The 16,662-nt window shown below is 34.6% G+C and overlaps 1 protein-coding gene across 2 annotated transcripts in view; it reads right to left on the bottom strand.

Moving 5' to 3' along the window:
- The window catches only part of LOC140441117 (nucleolar protein 4), a 553,801-nt gene that overhangs the window by 45,072 nt on the left and 492,067 nt on the right, over positions 1-16,662 (bottom strand). For both annotated transcript variants that reach the window (XM_072531571.1, XM_072531572.1), the window contains one exon: positions 9,457-9,599. In XM_072531571.1, coding sequence (XP_072387672.1) covers positions 9,457-9,599 — 143 coding nt within the window. The remainder of the gene's footprint in view (positions 1-9,456; positions 9,600-16,662) is intronic.

Here is a 16,662-nt window from a genome sequence, read left to right as displayed (position 1 = left end):
ATGTTACCACGTTTTTCAATAATTTAGAATCGGTACTAATCTGCGAAAAGTTTGAACCTCAGCAAAACTAGAAAATTGATGAGACAGGACTTACAACCGTACATAAATCACCCAAAGTTCTGGCAGCGAGGGGTGTTAAACAAGTTGGAAACGTCACATCTGCTAAACGAGGCATATAAGTAACTGCCTGTTGTGGTATTAGGGCTGGAGGGAGATTCATTCCACCATTTTTCATCTTTCCAAGAGTAAATTTTAAAGACTATATGTTAAGTGGTGGTTTTCCAAGAAGTGCTGGTGTTGCTCCTCCCAGTGGATGGATTTCTTCACATTGCAGCCATAAAATGCAGCCCTTGGATGTATCCGTTTACTTCTCCTATAAAAATTATTATAATTCTCAGTGTGCATCATGAATGGTGTCAAATTCAGGTCAAAGTGAATTAGCTTTCACACCCAAGAATATTGTATCAGGTTTTTCGGCGACCGGCATTTACCCTTTCAATCGTGATGTGTTTACTGAAATTGATTTTATGTCTTGCGCAGTGACCGATCGACCACTGGAAACATCAAGTACAATTCTAGAAGAAGCATCATCTTTACCCTGTGAACATTTTAGAGTGTAAAGCCTCAACGTCAAAAGCAAACGTACAAGAGAACATTGTCAACACTAAACAAAATTTTGTTCCAGAAATTTTGCGACCGCTTCCGAAGGCAAGTCCACGAAAGCGTATTACAAAGCAAAAACGAGGTTCTTCAACCGGATTCTTACCGACACGCCAGAAAAAGACGCTATAGACGCTTTAGAGCTATACAGCAAATGCTCGAAAGATAAAAAAGGTTGTTCCACTGAAGCATTAAAATCTTTTTTCAAACAAACAGAAATCTTCACAAAAACTTTCAAGTCCACCAGAATCTTCTTCAAGTGATAAAGAGGAACGAAACGAGTGAGGCGAAAGCAGCGAAGATATTTCAGATGTTAAAAGCTACGAAAGATAAATACTCCAAATTAAAGCTCTTGAGGATATCAAGACCCTCCAAGTGGGAGACTTCGTTTTAGTTAAATTTGACACAAAGACTTTAACTGTGTATTATGTGGGTCTGTAACGAATAAAGGCAAAAAGAAAGAATTATTCCTTATGATTGACATCTTCGATTAGTCACAAAAATACAGTGTTATTTTCTGTAATCGACGGGTTCGATTTCCTGCTGTGGCTTTTAAATATTTGAATGCAGTTTTTTTATGTAGCCTATTTAGCCTAGAGTATTTCGATCACAATAAGAAATAGGATGGATAAACAAAAAAGTATTTTGAATTGATTAATCGTTTTTCTCTCACAGAATGTATAGTATTTAAAAACATGAAAAAAACTATCCCTGAGAGATTCAGTACGACGTCCTAGCATAGAAAACGATCAAGCCTTACTATTGAAAATAATTGCGGATATTGCATTATTTGGGAGTGCAGCAGATGATAGAAGACGAACGGACTCTATTCGCAGTGTAAAAACTCACACAAGAATTACTTAAAATAAGGATGTGACATTAGTCTAAGTGGAACATATTTTCGTTTGATTTCCAGAAAATCTAATTCTGTAGAGGAACGAAGATACCTATCGACAGTCCCCCTTAAGCTCACTCGAGCTCAGACTGATTACCACAAAAGCAACTTCGTTAAAAAATCAATCCATTATTGGGAGAACATAGCATCCATATTTGGACCAGATCAAGTATTTTTCATATCTCAAGATGATAAAGCTGAGTTCCTATTAGTGCAACTGCGGCAAATAAACAAGCACCTCTTCTAATGTACATGGAATATAGAATCAAATTGCCTGATCACTGCTGGGTATCATAATCACTTCCCGTATGCGAGGACAATCGCAAGCCGTTGGATATTCGGGACCAACATATATCGCTATTATAAGTGAAAAATATAGTTCATCTACTGCTAATACGTATGCTCAGAATTTTGAGATGCTTCTAGAACTTAAAGAGTTTCAAGTATTAGCTAAAACTGACGACGGATTGATAAAACCAGTGGTAATCATGACGGTTGACGAAATCCCAGATGAAAATCCACGTTATCAAAAGTTATATGATTTCCTATACAATACTTTAAGCGACATGATCTCGATGCATTGTTTTTAGCTATCAATGCTCCTGGCAGAAGTGCGTATCATGGAGCAGAGCGCAGAATGGCTTCTCTCTATCTATCTATATAAGGATTTTTACAGCTGTCGCCGCCTTCCTTCTTTCAGCCAACGTCTCCAGTTCTTTCTGTTCTGCCATTCTCCATCTCTAAGGTCTCGTCTTTCCATGGCCTCGTCTACTTCATCCCTCCATGATCTTCGGGGTCTACCTCTTTTCCTCCTTCCTATTGGACTCCAATCCGAAATCTTTGCTATCCACTTTGTATGATCTGTTCTTCTCACATGTCCATACCAAATTAAACGTTTTTCTTCGATGTAGCTGAGTATGTCTTGTTCTACTGCCATTCTTCGTTTTATCTCATCATTTCTGATGCGATCCATTTTTGTCACTCTGCAGCTTCTTCTCATGAACTCCATTTCAGTTGCTGTGATTTTGGACCTGTTTCGTTTATTTATTACCCAATTCTCTGCTCCATAGGTCATTATACTGCGTAACAAGGTGTTATAAATTCTCTTCTTTGTATTTCTGATAATCTGTCTATCACACAGTACCCCGTTTATTTGTTTAATACATGTTCTTGTATGTGCTAATCTGCTGGTTATCTTTTGCTCGGTGGTTCCATTTTTTGAGAGTATGAATCCTAAATATTTGAATTTGTCAGTGCCGTTAATTTCCCTATTATCGTCCATTTCCAAGTTTCTCACTGGTTTTTGCTCTGTTGTTAAATATTCGGTCTTTTCTAGATTTATTTCCAGTTTATTTTTTGTGTATTCTTTTACTAATTTTCGGAGCATATAGCACAGATCTTCTTCATCTTGAGCCGTTACCACTTGGTCATCTGCAAAGCTTAATGTGTACAAGAAGTTGTCCCGGATTGGTATTCCCATCCCTTCACATTTCCTTTTTCATGGTTTTAATATTTGTTCTGAATGGCTTCTCTTAGTCGTAAATTGGCTGGTTTGATATTGCCTTATGACAATTTTGGGTCTCATTTGAATGAACGTAGCCTTACAATTAATGAAAATGTAGAAAGATTCAATTTCGAGTTTGCTGGAAATGTGGTACCTGAAATATGGAGTTCAATGGAAAGTGATGGCTATCATGTTACTACAAAATATGTTGGGAAGGACGAATAAGATCTTCCTGATTTCCCAGATATTAAAAGGTATTCAGAACATGTGCGTCTAAGCCAATACTTGCTTGAAATTGTAAAATATAGAATGCTATCGTCCAAGAAGTGGCCTATTTAGATTACTAGACCACAGGTTTCTTCCACCACCAGTAAAAATAAAACAAACAGTTAATGACTTAGTTTTGGATGATATGATGGAGGGCAATTTCTCAATCTCCCAGTTAATTTAAACTCCTACGTTTAAACACTTTACTCAAAGATTATCTTCAAAATCGGTAGCATTTCTTTTAGAACATGTCACATTTTACCAAATGCTGCCCATAAAAAACCTATATGGGTCTGAATCTCACAGGTTTGATTGTCTTTTCCTGTTCTTATTTTATGTTCTAAGTAAATATAGCTATTGATCATGTATTTTGTTTTTTGAAAGTTTATGTTCAGGCCTACTTGTTCTATTGCCTGTTATAGTTCTTCCATAATGTTGTAAGCTTAATGACAGTGATAACAAATTCGACATTTATACATCTGTAATTCACATTTTTCGTGACTGAAAATATATGAAGTTTAATTGCCAGCAACCAATATTTAAAAATCTAAATAGTAGCCCTCGTATAAGCGACGTATTTTTAATGCATGAATTTATCTTTGAATCTATTATTTTTAAACACATCCTACCAATAGCATGTCTAGAAGCCTATGGCAAAGCAAGAAATGAACTATTATTAAAAATTAATCAGAAGGCAGATAAGACATTTAATAATATATATGACAGATCCGACAACGTCGCAATTATACCAATTTTGTTCTTTCGGAATAAAAAAGCGCTAGAGGTCACCAAAGAAAAGAAGCAGCAAACACCACTTGTGCGCCACCAAACAAGGCGTTCGATCAAAAAGGCAAACTTTAGAAATTCTTTTATAAAAACCTCGATGCAGCTGCAATACAAGGAAGTCACTTTTCACATTATGTTGGTACCGAAAATGTATCTAAACGTCAGTAAAGTAGCATACGATATGTACAGAGAGACGATGCTAATTATTCATTCTAAAGGAATTTGGTTAAGCGATTAAGTGGAATCGTAAAGGTATCTATAGCTGTTTTTAGATTAGATCTAATTGTAAATGAACACATCTGCACGTGGCTTAATGAATCTTTATCATGTGTAACTAATACTTTGTCCTAATGCGTCCACGTTGAACGTTGACGATGTGTATTTGGGTTTTATCGATTATGAGAAGGTTTTCGATAAGGTAAAACAGTTTAACTCTTGAGGTTTTACAATATTTAACTTAGATTTGAAAAACAGTAGAACAATAAAAAGTATAAAAAATCTCTAAATATGTAGCCATATGGGTTATCGAACAGACATAAATAGAACTGTAGTCTTCAATCATGTTTACGATAATTAATTCGTATTCTTGGTTTTGATCTTCTGTTATCCTCAGCTTGCGTTTATTCCCTCTCTGAGTTGTTTCAGATATTTACATGCTCATCTAATACTGCCCTGATTAAAATCTTTTTCCATTTTTAGTCTTCAGTTGTTTTTATATCTCCGCTTTTCGCTTTAGCATATTTTGTCTGCCTTGCTTTGTTGTTCTCCCAATCTTTGCGCCTTCTCATACTGTTTTTTTTATGTGCATCTCGGGTCGAAGTTCACTCGGTACTGTAAAAGTTGTTTTTACCAGAGCAATATTCTTTTTTTGGGGATGCAAAATTTTAGACTTCATCCAAATGTCTACAGTGGAGTAGCAAAAGAAAACAGGGCCAAAGAAGGTGTAGCCTTACTAATACACCAAAGGTACCAAAATCACATCGAAGAGTGTCGATGCATATCAGAAAGAATTGTAACAGCATAGATAGGAATGGAGAAGGAAGACCTAAACATCATTGGAGTATAGAGCCCAGAAAATAACGAGCAGGCAATAGGCAATCAAGTAATACCCGGAATTAATTAAAAACATAACGAGGATGTTAAAAAGGAAAATGGAGAACTGATGATAATTTTCTGCACGAATAACGAACTTAGAATAAACAACACATTTTTTTGACCACAAAGACCAATAGAAATACACATTCAATAACACCCGTGGACAAAGATCTATGATAGATTATGTTCTAATCAACAGAGATATACATCCATTGAACATAATCGACGTAAGATGCCTTAACTCAGCAGATGTAGGTAGCGACTATAGCCTAAATAGTATTATGTAAAATAAGAATCATCCTGAAATAACAACCTGATGGCTTGGCCATGGGAAGTTGTCTTTCCCCCTTTTTAGCTGACCTCTTCATGAATCATCTAGAATCCACTCAAATCATGACTAACAATACAATTCTACACTGGTTCCGTTACGTTGATGATTGCTTAGTGTTCATTAGAGTTAACTCAAACACAGCTTCTTTCTTACTAAACACTATCAATAATATTCATCCCAATATTAAATTCACTATGGAATTAGAATCCAACTTCTCCATCAATTTCCTGGACCTTTCCATCAATAGAATTAATAAATTAATAATGTCTTTGATTATAGCATCTATAGAAAACTCACACAAACAGATCATGTCATACATTTTAATTCTAACCATCCCATTTCACACAAATTATCTGTATTCAACAGTTTCATTCATCGTTTAGAAACCATCCCATTATCCAACGTTAACTATAACCAATAACTCAACATAATCAAACAGATTGCTTTCAATAATAGCTATAACCCTGATATCATCCATAAACTCATTTATAAAAAGAACCGTAAATTGCTTCAACAATCAGCTTACCCTAACATTACTTCAGATTCCCCATCTTACTTCTCATTACCAATTCACTGTCCAACACTCTCCGAATCAATCAAAAACACTATCCTGAATTCTGTTGAAAATATTAAGATTTCCTATAAAGTTAACAATAAATTGAGTAGATCATTATGCAATAGTAAGGAGTCTATTGACTTCAGCAAATGCAGTGGAGTTTATAAACTTCAATGTTCTGACTGTGATGCCACTTATATTGGTAGAACTTGTAGATCTCTAGTAACCAGGGCCATTGAACATTCTAAGTTAGAGAACACTTCTTCTTTTTCCCATCATCTTAAATATCACAATCACACAATCAAGGTACCAGATGATATTTCTCTTCTTCATAACATCCCAGGTAGAGATTATCTCAAACTTGACCTTTTTGAGGATTTGGAGATAGTTAAGGAAAAGAAAAATAGTCCCAATTGTGTTAATCGTCACACCAGCATCAATAGAGACTTCGTCCCACTACATCGACAATTATTCTCCTGATCTAATTTTCTTTCTTTTAACTACACATCCAGTTTTACTTACTTCTACATTTCTTTCTATTTTCCCATAGCTTAATATCACCCTATATAATCCGCCATACTTAACTCTATTCTTGTCACCATTAATACACTAACATCCCCCTTTTCCAACATCCAATTTCCCATCCTCTCCAATAACTACCATCTTAACTAATCACACAGGTTTTCTTATAAATACTCACTTTACATCTATCAATCTCTTATCACAATCAGTTTCAGTATCCCCAGCTTACATCTTTACATTCATCTCCTATTTCTTTTTCTTTCTTTTTCCTCGATTCATCTTCCATAAATTTTAAATCAACTTTTATCTATACTTACTTCATACAATGAAACAATTAGGTAATAACATTCTGTTTATCACCTTTAAAATGATTTATTAATTTTTAACTACCTAACTTAAATTTTGTCTTACCCTGGTATACCAAATTTATTTTACATCATAGTCACTCATTGTTTTACATTCTCCCATCTTTTTTAAAATACCAAAAATTGCTATTGATCCTACTACACACAAAACACAATTCTTCACTAAAAACGGCCTATTCACAAACTGACTTTTGCTCCTACTACATCATTCCACTTGACATTGACGGGTACTAACTGATTTTTCATACCATCTTTCTATCAGTTAGCCCTAGACTCCAGCACAGATCAGAGGTAATGTAAGTCGATAAAACTACACCAGCTCCAGGGGGTCATGTAAGATGCCCCCATTTTCAGTTTTTATTAATCAACAAAGTCTATTGCATTTACCTTTATAAATACCATGAGGATTGTTTTTTAATAATGATGATTCCAATGTTTTTATGTGGCCATACAATGTTTTTAACAACTTTTTATGTAAGTAGTAAAAAAACAACGTGCTCTTTCTATATATTTAAATTTTAACTTACTTGTTTTTAAATATTGGTATTTTTACTCTCTCTTTTAGTAAACTGAAAATGGAATGATTCAATTCCGAAAAGATCTTCTTTAAAATAAAAATTTTAAGCTTTTAATAAGCATTTTTTATACCTTAATACACACGAACACCGCGTGCTTTGCATCCTGAAATACTTTATACCCAAGAGAGTGGCGCCAACACAAACCAAAAAAAAATTCGAAGGACTAAATACGGAATCCACGGAATACTTACACAGAAAAAGAATATCAAAGAAGATCGCTGGGAATGAAGTATTAGATCACGATAACATCGAGAAAAGCTGGGAAAAACTCAAAAATAAAATATTTAATGCAGCAACAGAATCACTTGGAGAGAGGAAAGTAACAAAAACTAACATATCAAAAAAGAAAACACCATGGTTTAGAGAGGAAGTTAAGACAAAATGTGAATAAAAGAAGAAAGCCTTTGTACAATACGGAACACAACAAACACAACAGGCATACAACCACTATAAACAAATCAGAAATGCAACGAATACTTTAGTTAGGCAAATAAAAAGGAAACACTGGCAGAGCTTCTCAAAACAGATCGAACACGACTTCTACGGAATACAAAAAGAAATATGGAGAATGATCAGAGGACAAAGAAAAGAGATAAACGAAGGAATAAAAACGAAACACATGCAGAAGGAAACATGGAAAGACTACTTTCGATCCTTATTTGCTAAAGGTGACCATAATGAACCACCAACACCAGAGGTGACGACAAAAGAAGAAATAAATATTGAGGAGGAAGAGGTAAAGGAAGCATTAACGAAATTAAAGAATAGAAAATCACCAGAAGAGAAGAGAATACCGAACGAACTTCTAAAGTACGAAGGACCAGATTTGACCAAACAACTATTAAAACTAATCCAAACAATAATAGAACGAAACAGAATTCCTTAAGAATGGAGATCAAGCATCCTAATACCTCTCTTCAAAAAGGGAAAAGAATCGGATCCGGAAAATTACAGACGAATTAATTTATTTAACATAACACTAAAATTAACAACCAAAGTGAAAACAAATAAACTGAATGAAATTATAACACTAGCAGAAGAACAACCAGGTTTCAGGTCGGGAAGACCATGTACCGACGCTATATTTATAATGAGGCAAGTGCAAAAGAAATCATTAGAATACAACAAACCTGCATATCTATGTTTCGTAGACCTTAAGTTATTTTTTACTAAAATATCTTAAAGCAAATCAAAGTGCTTTGTGACAATTTCCTTGTTTATATTTTGAGTGCAAGCTTAAGAAAGCTAAGAATGGTGATTTAAAAATAAATGTAACCAATCGATGCCTGCCGGTTTTGTTGTTTTATTGCAATTATGCTTGCTTTTTAACTGTTCAGCTAATTTATAAGTAATAGTTTTAAGAACCAGGCAAGTAGTGTATTGTGTGGCAGAAAAATTCTAATAAACTGACAGAAAAATTCTATAAAACTGCTATAAAACCAGCTACGATTTACAGAACTAAATGTTGGGTAGTTAAAAAGAAAAAGGAACAACAAACGCATGTGGCGTAAACAAGATTGCTTATATGAATTAGATTATTATTCAATGTTTTACGGATTCATGCTTTTCAATGTTTGTATTAATATTTTTAATATCGATACACTTGCTGAAGTACCGTATAGACCATTACCTTCTCAATTTGTTGTTTAACAAAAAATATATTGTCTATGTAGAAGCGTACCGTATAAAATGGATTTTGAAGGTTAAAATCTACGTAGTACAAAATCGTTTTATTTAAAAATAGCAGTTTAAACACCACGAACAAAGTCCAATTAATTCGCCATACGGTACTTTTTCTAAAATAAAAATAGTTCCATCAAAAACAAACGAATGATAAAAATGCCACAATACGTATCAACATAAGTGTTTATTTTACAATCATTAAAAAAGTACTTACAGAATTATCTCTGGTTGTGGGTGGAGTGGCCTTTCCTTTTGCCAAGCCTAAAGCAGAATGGTACTGCGCCCACAAGCCGACCATATCTTCACTTCCAGGTACTGAAGACAAATCGGGAATATCACTGTTACCGTTCCTATTCCCTGTACAACAAACAATCTTTATTTAAGTTTTCAATCGATTATTATTTTATGAACTATAATTAATAGCTACTTATATAAAATTAAGTAATTTACATTTTTATTGTCCGTTGACAGTTTTTCAATGTTAGACATGGACTTATACTATCATCCCTACGTCTGTTTTGATTTCACGTACTTAAAGATGCACTCTACAAATAATTGGGAGGATTTTTAATATTTCTTTTTTTTTTGTGTATTGGTATGGTAATGCTGACCCTTCCATTGGTCTGATACATGCTTGTTATTTAAAATTTCTTGAAAAATTCTACGTTTTTAGTTTACACAAGCTATCTCTGATATACCCTGATAAATGATAACCCCCTCCTCTATTCATGTATGCAACAAGTGTATTCACCAACGACAAGCCACACAGATGAAGAGATTGAAATGTTCTTTGAAGATATTAGAACAGCCCTGAAAAGTACTAAGACGTTTTATACTCTGAAAACAGAAGATTTTAATGCTAAGCTGGGAAATAAAGAAGACCGAAGGGAAACCGCACTAGGAAACTACGGCTATGGAGAAAGAAATGAAAGAGGGACCATGCTTGTAGATTTTTTACACCAAGAAAATCTTTTTTCTATGAACTCATTCTTTAAAAAAAAACCCTAACGAAAGTGGACGTGGAAAAGTCCAGACGGTTTCACAAAGAACGAAATAGATTTTATCAGTGCTAATAAAAAAGAAATTGTACAAGATGTATCTATTTTAAACAGATTTACAATTGGAAGCGATCACAGATTGATTCGAGCAAAAATTCTGTTCAATTTAAAGAATGAACGAACAAAAATGATAAAATCAGACAATCGTAAATGGACCCCGCCCGAAAATACAGACCACTTTCGTGACATCATTGACCATAACCTTCAACAAATCAACGACGAAACACAGGTCGAAGTTTTAAACGAAAGTATCGTAAAAGCCCTTAAAGAAGCGGAGAAGTTGTGCTGTCCTAAAATGAAGAAAAAACATGAGAAAATAAGTCTCGACACTAAAAATCTGATCGAAGAAAGAAGGAGGCTAAAGGACAGGTTTAACACAAACTACGCAGAATTTAGTCAACTCAGTAAAACAATAAACAAAGAAATCCTAAAAGACATACGGCAACATAACATGAGAGAGATGACAAGGGTGATAGAAAAAAATAGAAGTCTGAAAGTTCTAAGACACAACATGTCCACAGGAAAAAAGAACATACATAAGTTAAGAAATAAACAAGACGACATTGTGACTGATAAGGAAGAAATAGTGAAAACAGTGGAAGACTTCTACAGACAACTCTATGAAACAAGTGAATCCGATGAAAGACGCCCCTTACCAAAGATAGAGAATCAAGGCTCAGAATTAATGCCGAAGAACAATAAATCCCCAGGTGAAGACAGGGTAATGACCGAAAGCCTAAAACTAGGAGGAAATAAGCTCTTACTGACACTTGCTAAACTGTTCAATAAATGTCTGTGCGAAGCGATAACACCGACGCAGTGGAACAACGCGGAAATAATCTTACTTCATAAAAAGGGAGATATCAGCGACCTTAGAAACTACCGCCCCATTAGCTTGTTGTCACAAGTATATAAGCTATTTACAAGAGTTATTACCAATAGGCTAGGAAGTAAGTTGGATTTCTATCAGCCAAGAGAGCAAACAGGTTTTAGAGCAGGATATGGCACGAATGATCATTTACAAGTAACTTAATAGAAAAGAGTGTTGAATATAACAAGCCATAAGTCATGATATTTGTTGACTACGAAAAAGCTTTCGACACAATAAGTCATCAAAAAATGTTAAAAGCCTTAACAGAGTGCCGTATAGATCATCGCTATATAAACATGATAAAATACATCTATCAAAATGGGACAGCAAGTGTGAAACTGGCAGATAAAAAGACCAACGTATTTAAAATAAAACGGGGAGTGCAACAGGGAGACACATTTTCGCCAAAATTGTTTACAACATTATTAGAGCATATGTTTAAGAATGCAAATCTGAGTGAAAAAGGAATTAATGTCAATGGAGAAATGCTTAGTCATTTGAGGTTTGCTGACGATATTGTCCTTTTTGCTGACAGAATCGATGATGCAGTATCGCAACTGGAGAAACTATACCTAGCCTCCCTACAAGTAGGATTAAAAATCAACCACACAAAAACACAAATCATGACAAATCTTGTGTTAAGCGAAAAGATTTCAGTAAATGGCATGCATATTGAAGAAACCACCTCATATAAGTACTTAGGACATGAGATACGCATAGGAAGAGATAATCAAACTTGCGAACTAAGCCGCCGCATAGGACTCACTTGGGTGGCATTCGGCAAGCTAAGCTATGTTCTTAAATCAGAACTGCCTATGTGTCTTAAAAGAAAAGTCTTTAATCAGTGCGTGTTGCCAGTACCTACATATGGAGCAGAAACACTAACCAAGAAAGTAAGAAATCAAATTTGTGTTACCCAAAGAGCCATGGAACGATCGATGTTAGGCATTTCTCGTAGGGATCGGATCCCGAACAAGGAAATAAGACGGAGAACAGGAGTGACAGATGCCATAGAAAGAATTATGACCCTTAAGTGGAACTGGGCGGGGCACATAGCTAGAATGTCGGATAACAGATGGACACAGCGAATAATACAGTGGAGACCGAGACAAGAAGCACATCGAAGTAGAGGTCGTCCACCAACAAGTTGGTCTGATGACAAAACGGATCGACAAAAATTGGATGCAAACAGCACAAAACAGAAATACATGGAAAAGACTGAGGGAGACCTATATCCAGCAGTGGATAGATCCGGTTAAATGATGATCTCTGATATACCCTGGACAGCGATGCAGACCAACGAAGCTATATTAAAAAGAGCACATGCCATTCGTGAGTTAATTAAATGTATTAAAATAAGAAAGATTTCATACCTAGGGCATGTTCCTAGAGAACACCAGTACATAATCCTTCAGCTTATCGTAAAAGTTAAAGTCGAGGGTTGCAGAGGAGTTAAGAGAAGCAGAGGAATGGCTCAAGAATATTCGCGATTCCAAGCGTATCCACTGCGTATTACATGACAGGAATAGGCAGTGCCGAATAGATATTTCAATTATCTAAAAACTGTGAACAATTCGCCAATGTAATTACGAACGTTACGGGGAAATGAGAGAAGAAGATCCCTGATAGCTATCCCTTTTGTGATTTCTGTTTCAATCTCAATATCTTTCTTATTTTTTTGCTTGTGCATGTCTAATAATATCTCCTTATAATAAAATTCTTTTATATCAGATAACCATTGCAGTGTCTACTGTATTTAGATTTTTTTATTCACTAATGAGTCTTTTCCACCTTTAAGGATTTTCTTTACTATTCTTTAGTTTCTCTACTATTCTAATTTTTGTTGTGTTAAGGTTTCCTGACTTCTTTACTTTCACTTGCAGCTTGAATTATGATACATTGTATTTTTGCCCTCATCTTATTTAAATTTTTTCGTTGCGTTACTAGCTTTGTCTTAAACTTCCCTTATGATGATGATGATAGTGTGTTTGGCATGGATACTAGTCCTTTTGCCACAGATTTTTAAATGATTTATGTTATGTTTATCAATTAAAAACTTGATTGTACTAAATTTATATTATATATGCGGATGCATACAAGTGATTACATATGAGTTCGTATATGGATTTCAGATTCAATGACAGTAGGTGGGTTATGTTTACTGGAAGTTGCACATTACTTTTAACTAGGTTTTCACAAAACGTAGATGAGAGTGCTTTATTTTTAATACATCCAAACGGGATGTGATTAACATCACACTGGGAAATATTATCGCATAAACACTTTCCTGATTCTATAATGTTTAATCTAGCCAGGTGAGCAGGAACAGCACCGTGACTAGTTTTTAATCTTGTAATAGTTGCTGCTAATCGTTTAGATATATTATAATGGAATATGTGTGGTAATTCTGTTAGGGATGGTAACGTAGGATGGATCTTGTAATAATGATTATTTGAAGTATTCGCCAATATTTTCCATCTGTCTTGCCAGTTAAAATTTATTTTTTTATTATAAAAATTGATTAGGTCTGATACTGTGTAAATATGTTCTTGTATACCTGAATGAGTAGAATCCTTAGCGAGCTCGTCTACTATTTCATTACCTTTTATCCCGGAGTGACTTTTTGCCCAAATAAATGTTATATCTTTGTTTTTCATTTTTTGTTTAATGTCACATATCAGCTCACATGTTTTATGGTTTAACTCAGTATTATTAAGTCCACTAAGAATTGACTTAGAGTCTGAGATGATCACAGCATCTTGCAAATTTGCGTGCTCTAGCCAATCCAGAGCTTTCCTAATAGCTACCGCTTCTGCAGTGTAAATAGCGCAATGTGGAGGAAGCATCGTTCAGTTTAGAGCCATCTGTGTAAATTATAGTTTTATTAGTATATTCACTCAATATGGAGTTCAACAGCTTGTTATTTATTTGATGTGAATCTGAATATTTCGGAAATATAATATTTAATTTTTTGAAGATTGTATTAAATTCTAATTTATAAGATGGTTTAATATAATTTGTTGAAAGTGTAACCGGTAAATCATTAGTTTCCAGAAAGGCATCTGCTAATGGTGGTGAATTTTTTATTCTCCAATAATTGTTTACTAGATTTTGTATGGATAATTCATACAGCATACTTAGTAGGCCACTTGTTCTAGCCCTTAATTTTAATACATATTTTGTTGCTAATAAATTTCTACGATTTTCTAATGGCATTTCATTACTTTCAGCAAGTAACAGGGGGTATGGTGTTGATTTCATAGCACCCAAAGTTAATCTCAAACTTTTAAATTGAATACGATCTATTTTTAGTAAATGTGTTTTGCTTGCTGATCCGTATAACACACATCCGTAATCCAAAATTGATCGCACGCAGGTCCTGTAAAACATCAATGCAACTTTGGGATCAGCACCCCATTTCCTGCAAGTGACACATTTAAGGAGATTAATGCCTTTCTCACATCTTTTTTTTACATATTGGACATGTTTAGACCATAGTAATTTGGGGTCTAGGATTATACCAAGATATTTATACTCAGTGACAACGGGTATATCATATCCTGACAGGCGTGTAGACTATCAGGCGTACGTAACCTATGTCTTGTAAATATCATAATGGCAGATTTTTCTGGGGATATAGTAAGTTTGTGGTCTTTAGTCCAATTGTCTACTAGTTTCATGATGTGTTCCAGGACCTCCACACAATCGTCATATGAATCACGGACGGAGTAAATACATATATCATCGGCGTACTGTATACATTTTATGGAATCAACAAAAATGTCATGTATACTTGCCGAAAATATGTTAAAGAGAATTGGTAAACTTCCCTTAAGTGTTCTTTATATAAATAGGTAATATTTTGGTCTTTAAGAGGCTGTATATACTTTTTAGAGTATTTCGTTGTTTTTTGCTTAATTAGTGATATTTTTAATAAAAAATCGCCCATTAGTGTAGGTTGAAAGGCTAAATGATGTTATGTATACCGACGATATTGCAGTATTTGCTGCTAGTTTACAAGGGCTACAACAAGTAATCCTAAGACTTTCAAAATAACCTTTTTCTTCTTGGTTCACACCAGCATCTGCCTTTCATTTAAATAACCCCCTAAAGTTTAAGATTTTGTAATGGTTAGAATACTTGCTTTACCGGTGTACATCTGCTTCGTATTTCTAAGTATTTTACATTAACAGATTACACACATGTAAGGCAGCCCCCTTCTTTCTATTTTGCATTTTATGCACCATGTTTCATCAACCCCACCATTGTTGTAACGGTGTTTCCTCTATTGGCAGTGACCTGTCACCATTTCTGTAACCGCTTTCACCTTTCAACTCTTAAAATTTATTTACCTGGATAAAAGCATCCTGTCAATGCTGCTAAGCATTTTCTTCATATCGCTTTGCATCTACAGCATTCTACAATTGTTATTATGACTTCGTTCCAGCTACTTTTAAAATTTTTTTCTTATGAGATCTTTCGTGATTTCGTAGGATGTTATGGATCTTTCTAAAACCTTTTTCTGGTAGTAAAGTTCTGCTAGTATATTCGAACAAGTGTGCTAACACAGTTCCTTGGGTTCCTTTATGGTGCTGCATCGATATTGGAGATACTCTACTGTCTCATGCCAGTTTACTTCAGATATTGTAATTTGTTATTAAATCTATTTAGTTTCTTTTGCTATTTTTAGTTTATTAGTTTTATTTGTCAGTAAAGTTATCAAGTATGAAGGAGGAAAGTGTTGAACCAGTGCATTCTTCGTATCATGACATATGAACCTGGACCCCAACTAAACTAAATATAAACAACCTAGCCATAAAAAAAAGAACAATGTTGGGTATACGACTATCAGATAGCAAGACAAGATTGAGGGCCAGAGAGGCTCTGGACGTAGACGTATATCCTAATTCTGACCAATCCTAGAAAATGGACTGGTCTATTTCGAGCTGCTGTGAATAGAATAAGATGGGCCAATGTCACCAACATCACTAGAAAATAGGCACCTTTAGCAGAAGAAGAAAACCTACCTGTTGGTATGCCGAAAACCCCTAATGCATAAAAGTTTGCATTAGGGTTTTCTAAAAATAATTCACAAAACAATCTATAGAAACTGCGAAAAGCAATTGAAACCTATACAGTTTGATTTTAGAAATGTTGTAGGTGCAGTTATAGCGCTGCAAATAACATGCCAACTCTACTCAGGCCATATATTTAAAGCAGTTAGGATAATTTCAGATCAATTTCTTCCTTCATATAACTTAACCACCATGTGTTATTCAATCAAGAGTTATTGAATATGGAGTTCCTAAAGGGAGTTGAAGAGGAAGGCAAAAAGAGATCTGTGTTAATCAATATTGGTCCCCTTTACATGTCTGTAAATGGGTAAATAAGAATAATTTCATTATTTATATTAAGCAAATTTCAACATAGTGATGAGAACGAAAATTTCATCGAAAGTTTTCAGTTGTAATTTAAAAATACCTGATGCTTC

The sequence above is a fragment of the Diabrotica undecimpunctata genome, chromosome 5 (assembly GCF_040954645.1).
Source record: "Diabrotica undecimpunctata isolate CICGRU chromosome 5, icDiaUnde3, whole genome shotgun sequence".
Taxonomy (NCBI): Eukaryota; Metazoa; Arthropoda; class Insecta; order Coleoptera; family Chrysomelidae; genus Diabrotica; species Diabrotica undecimpunctata.
This window is presented reverse-complemented; position numbering and strand designations above follow the sequence as displayed.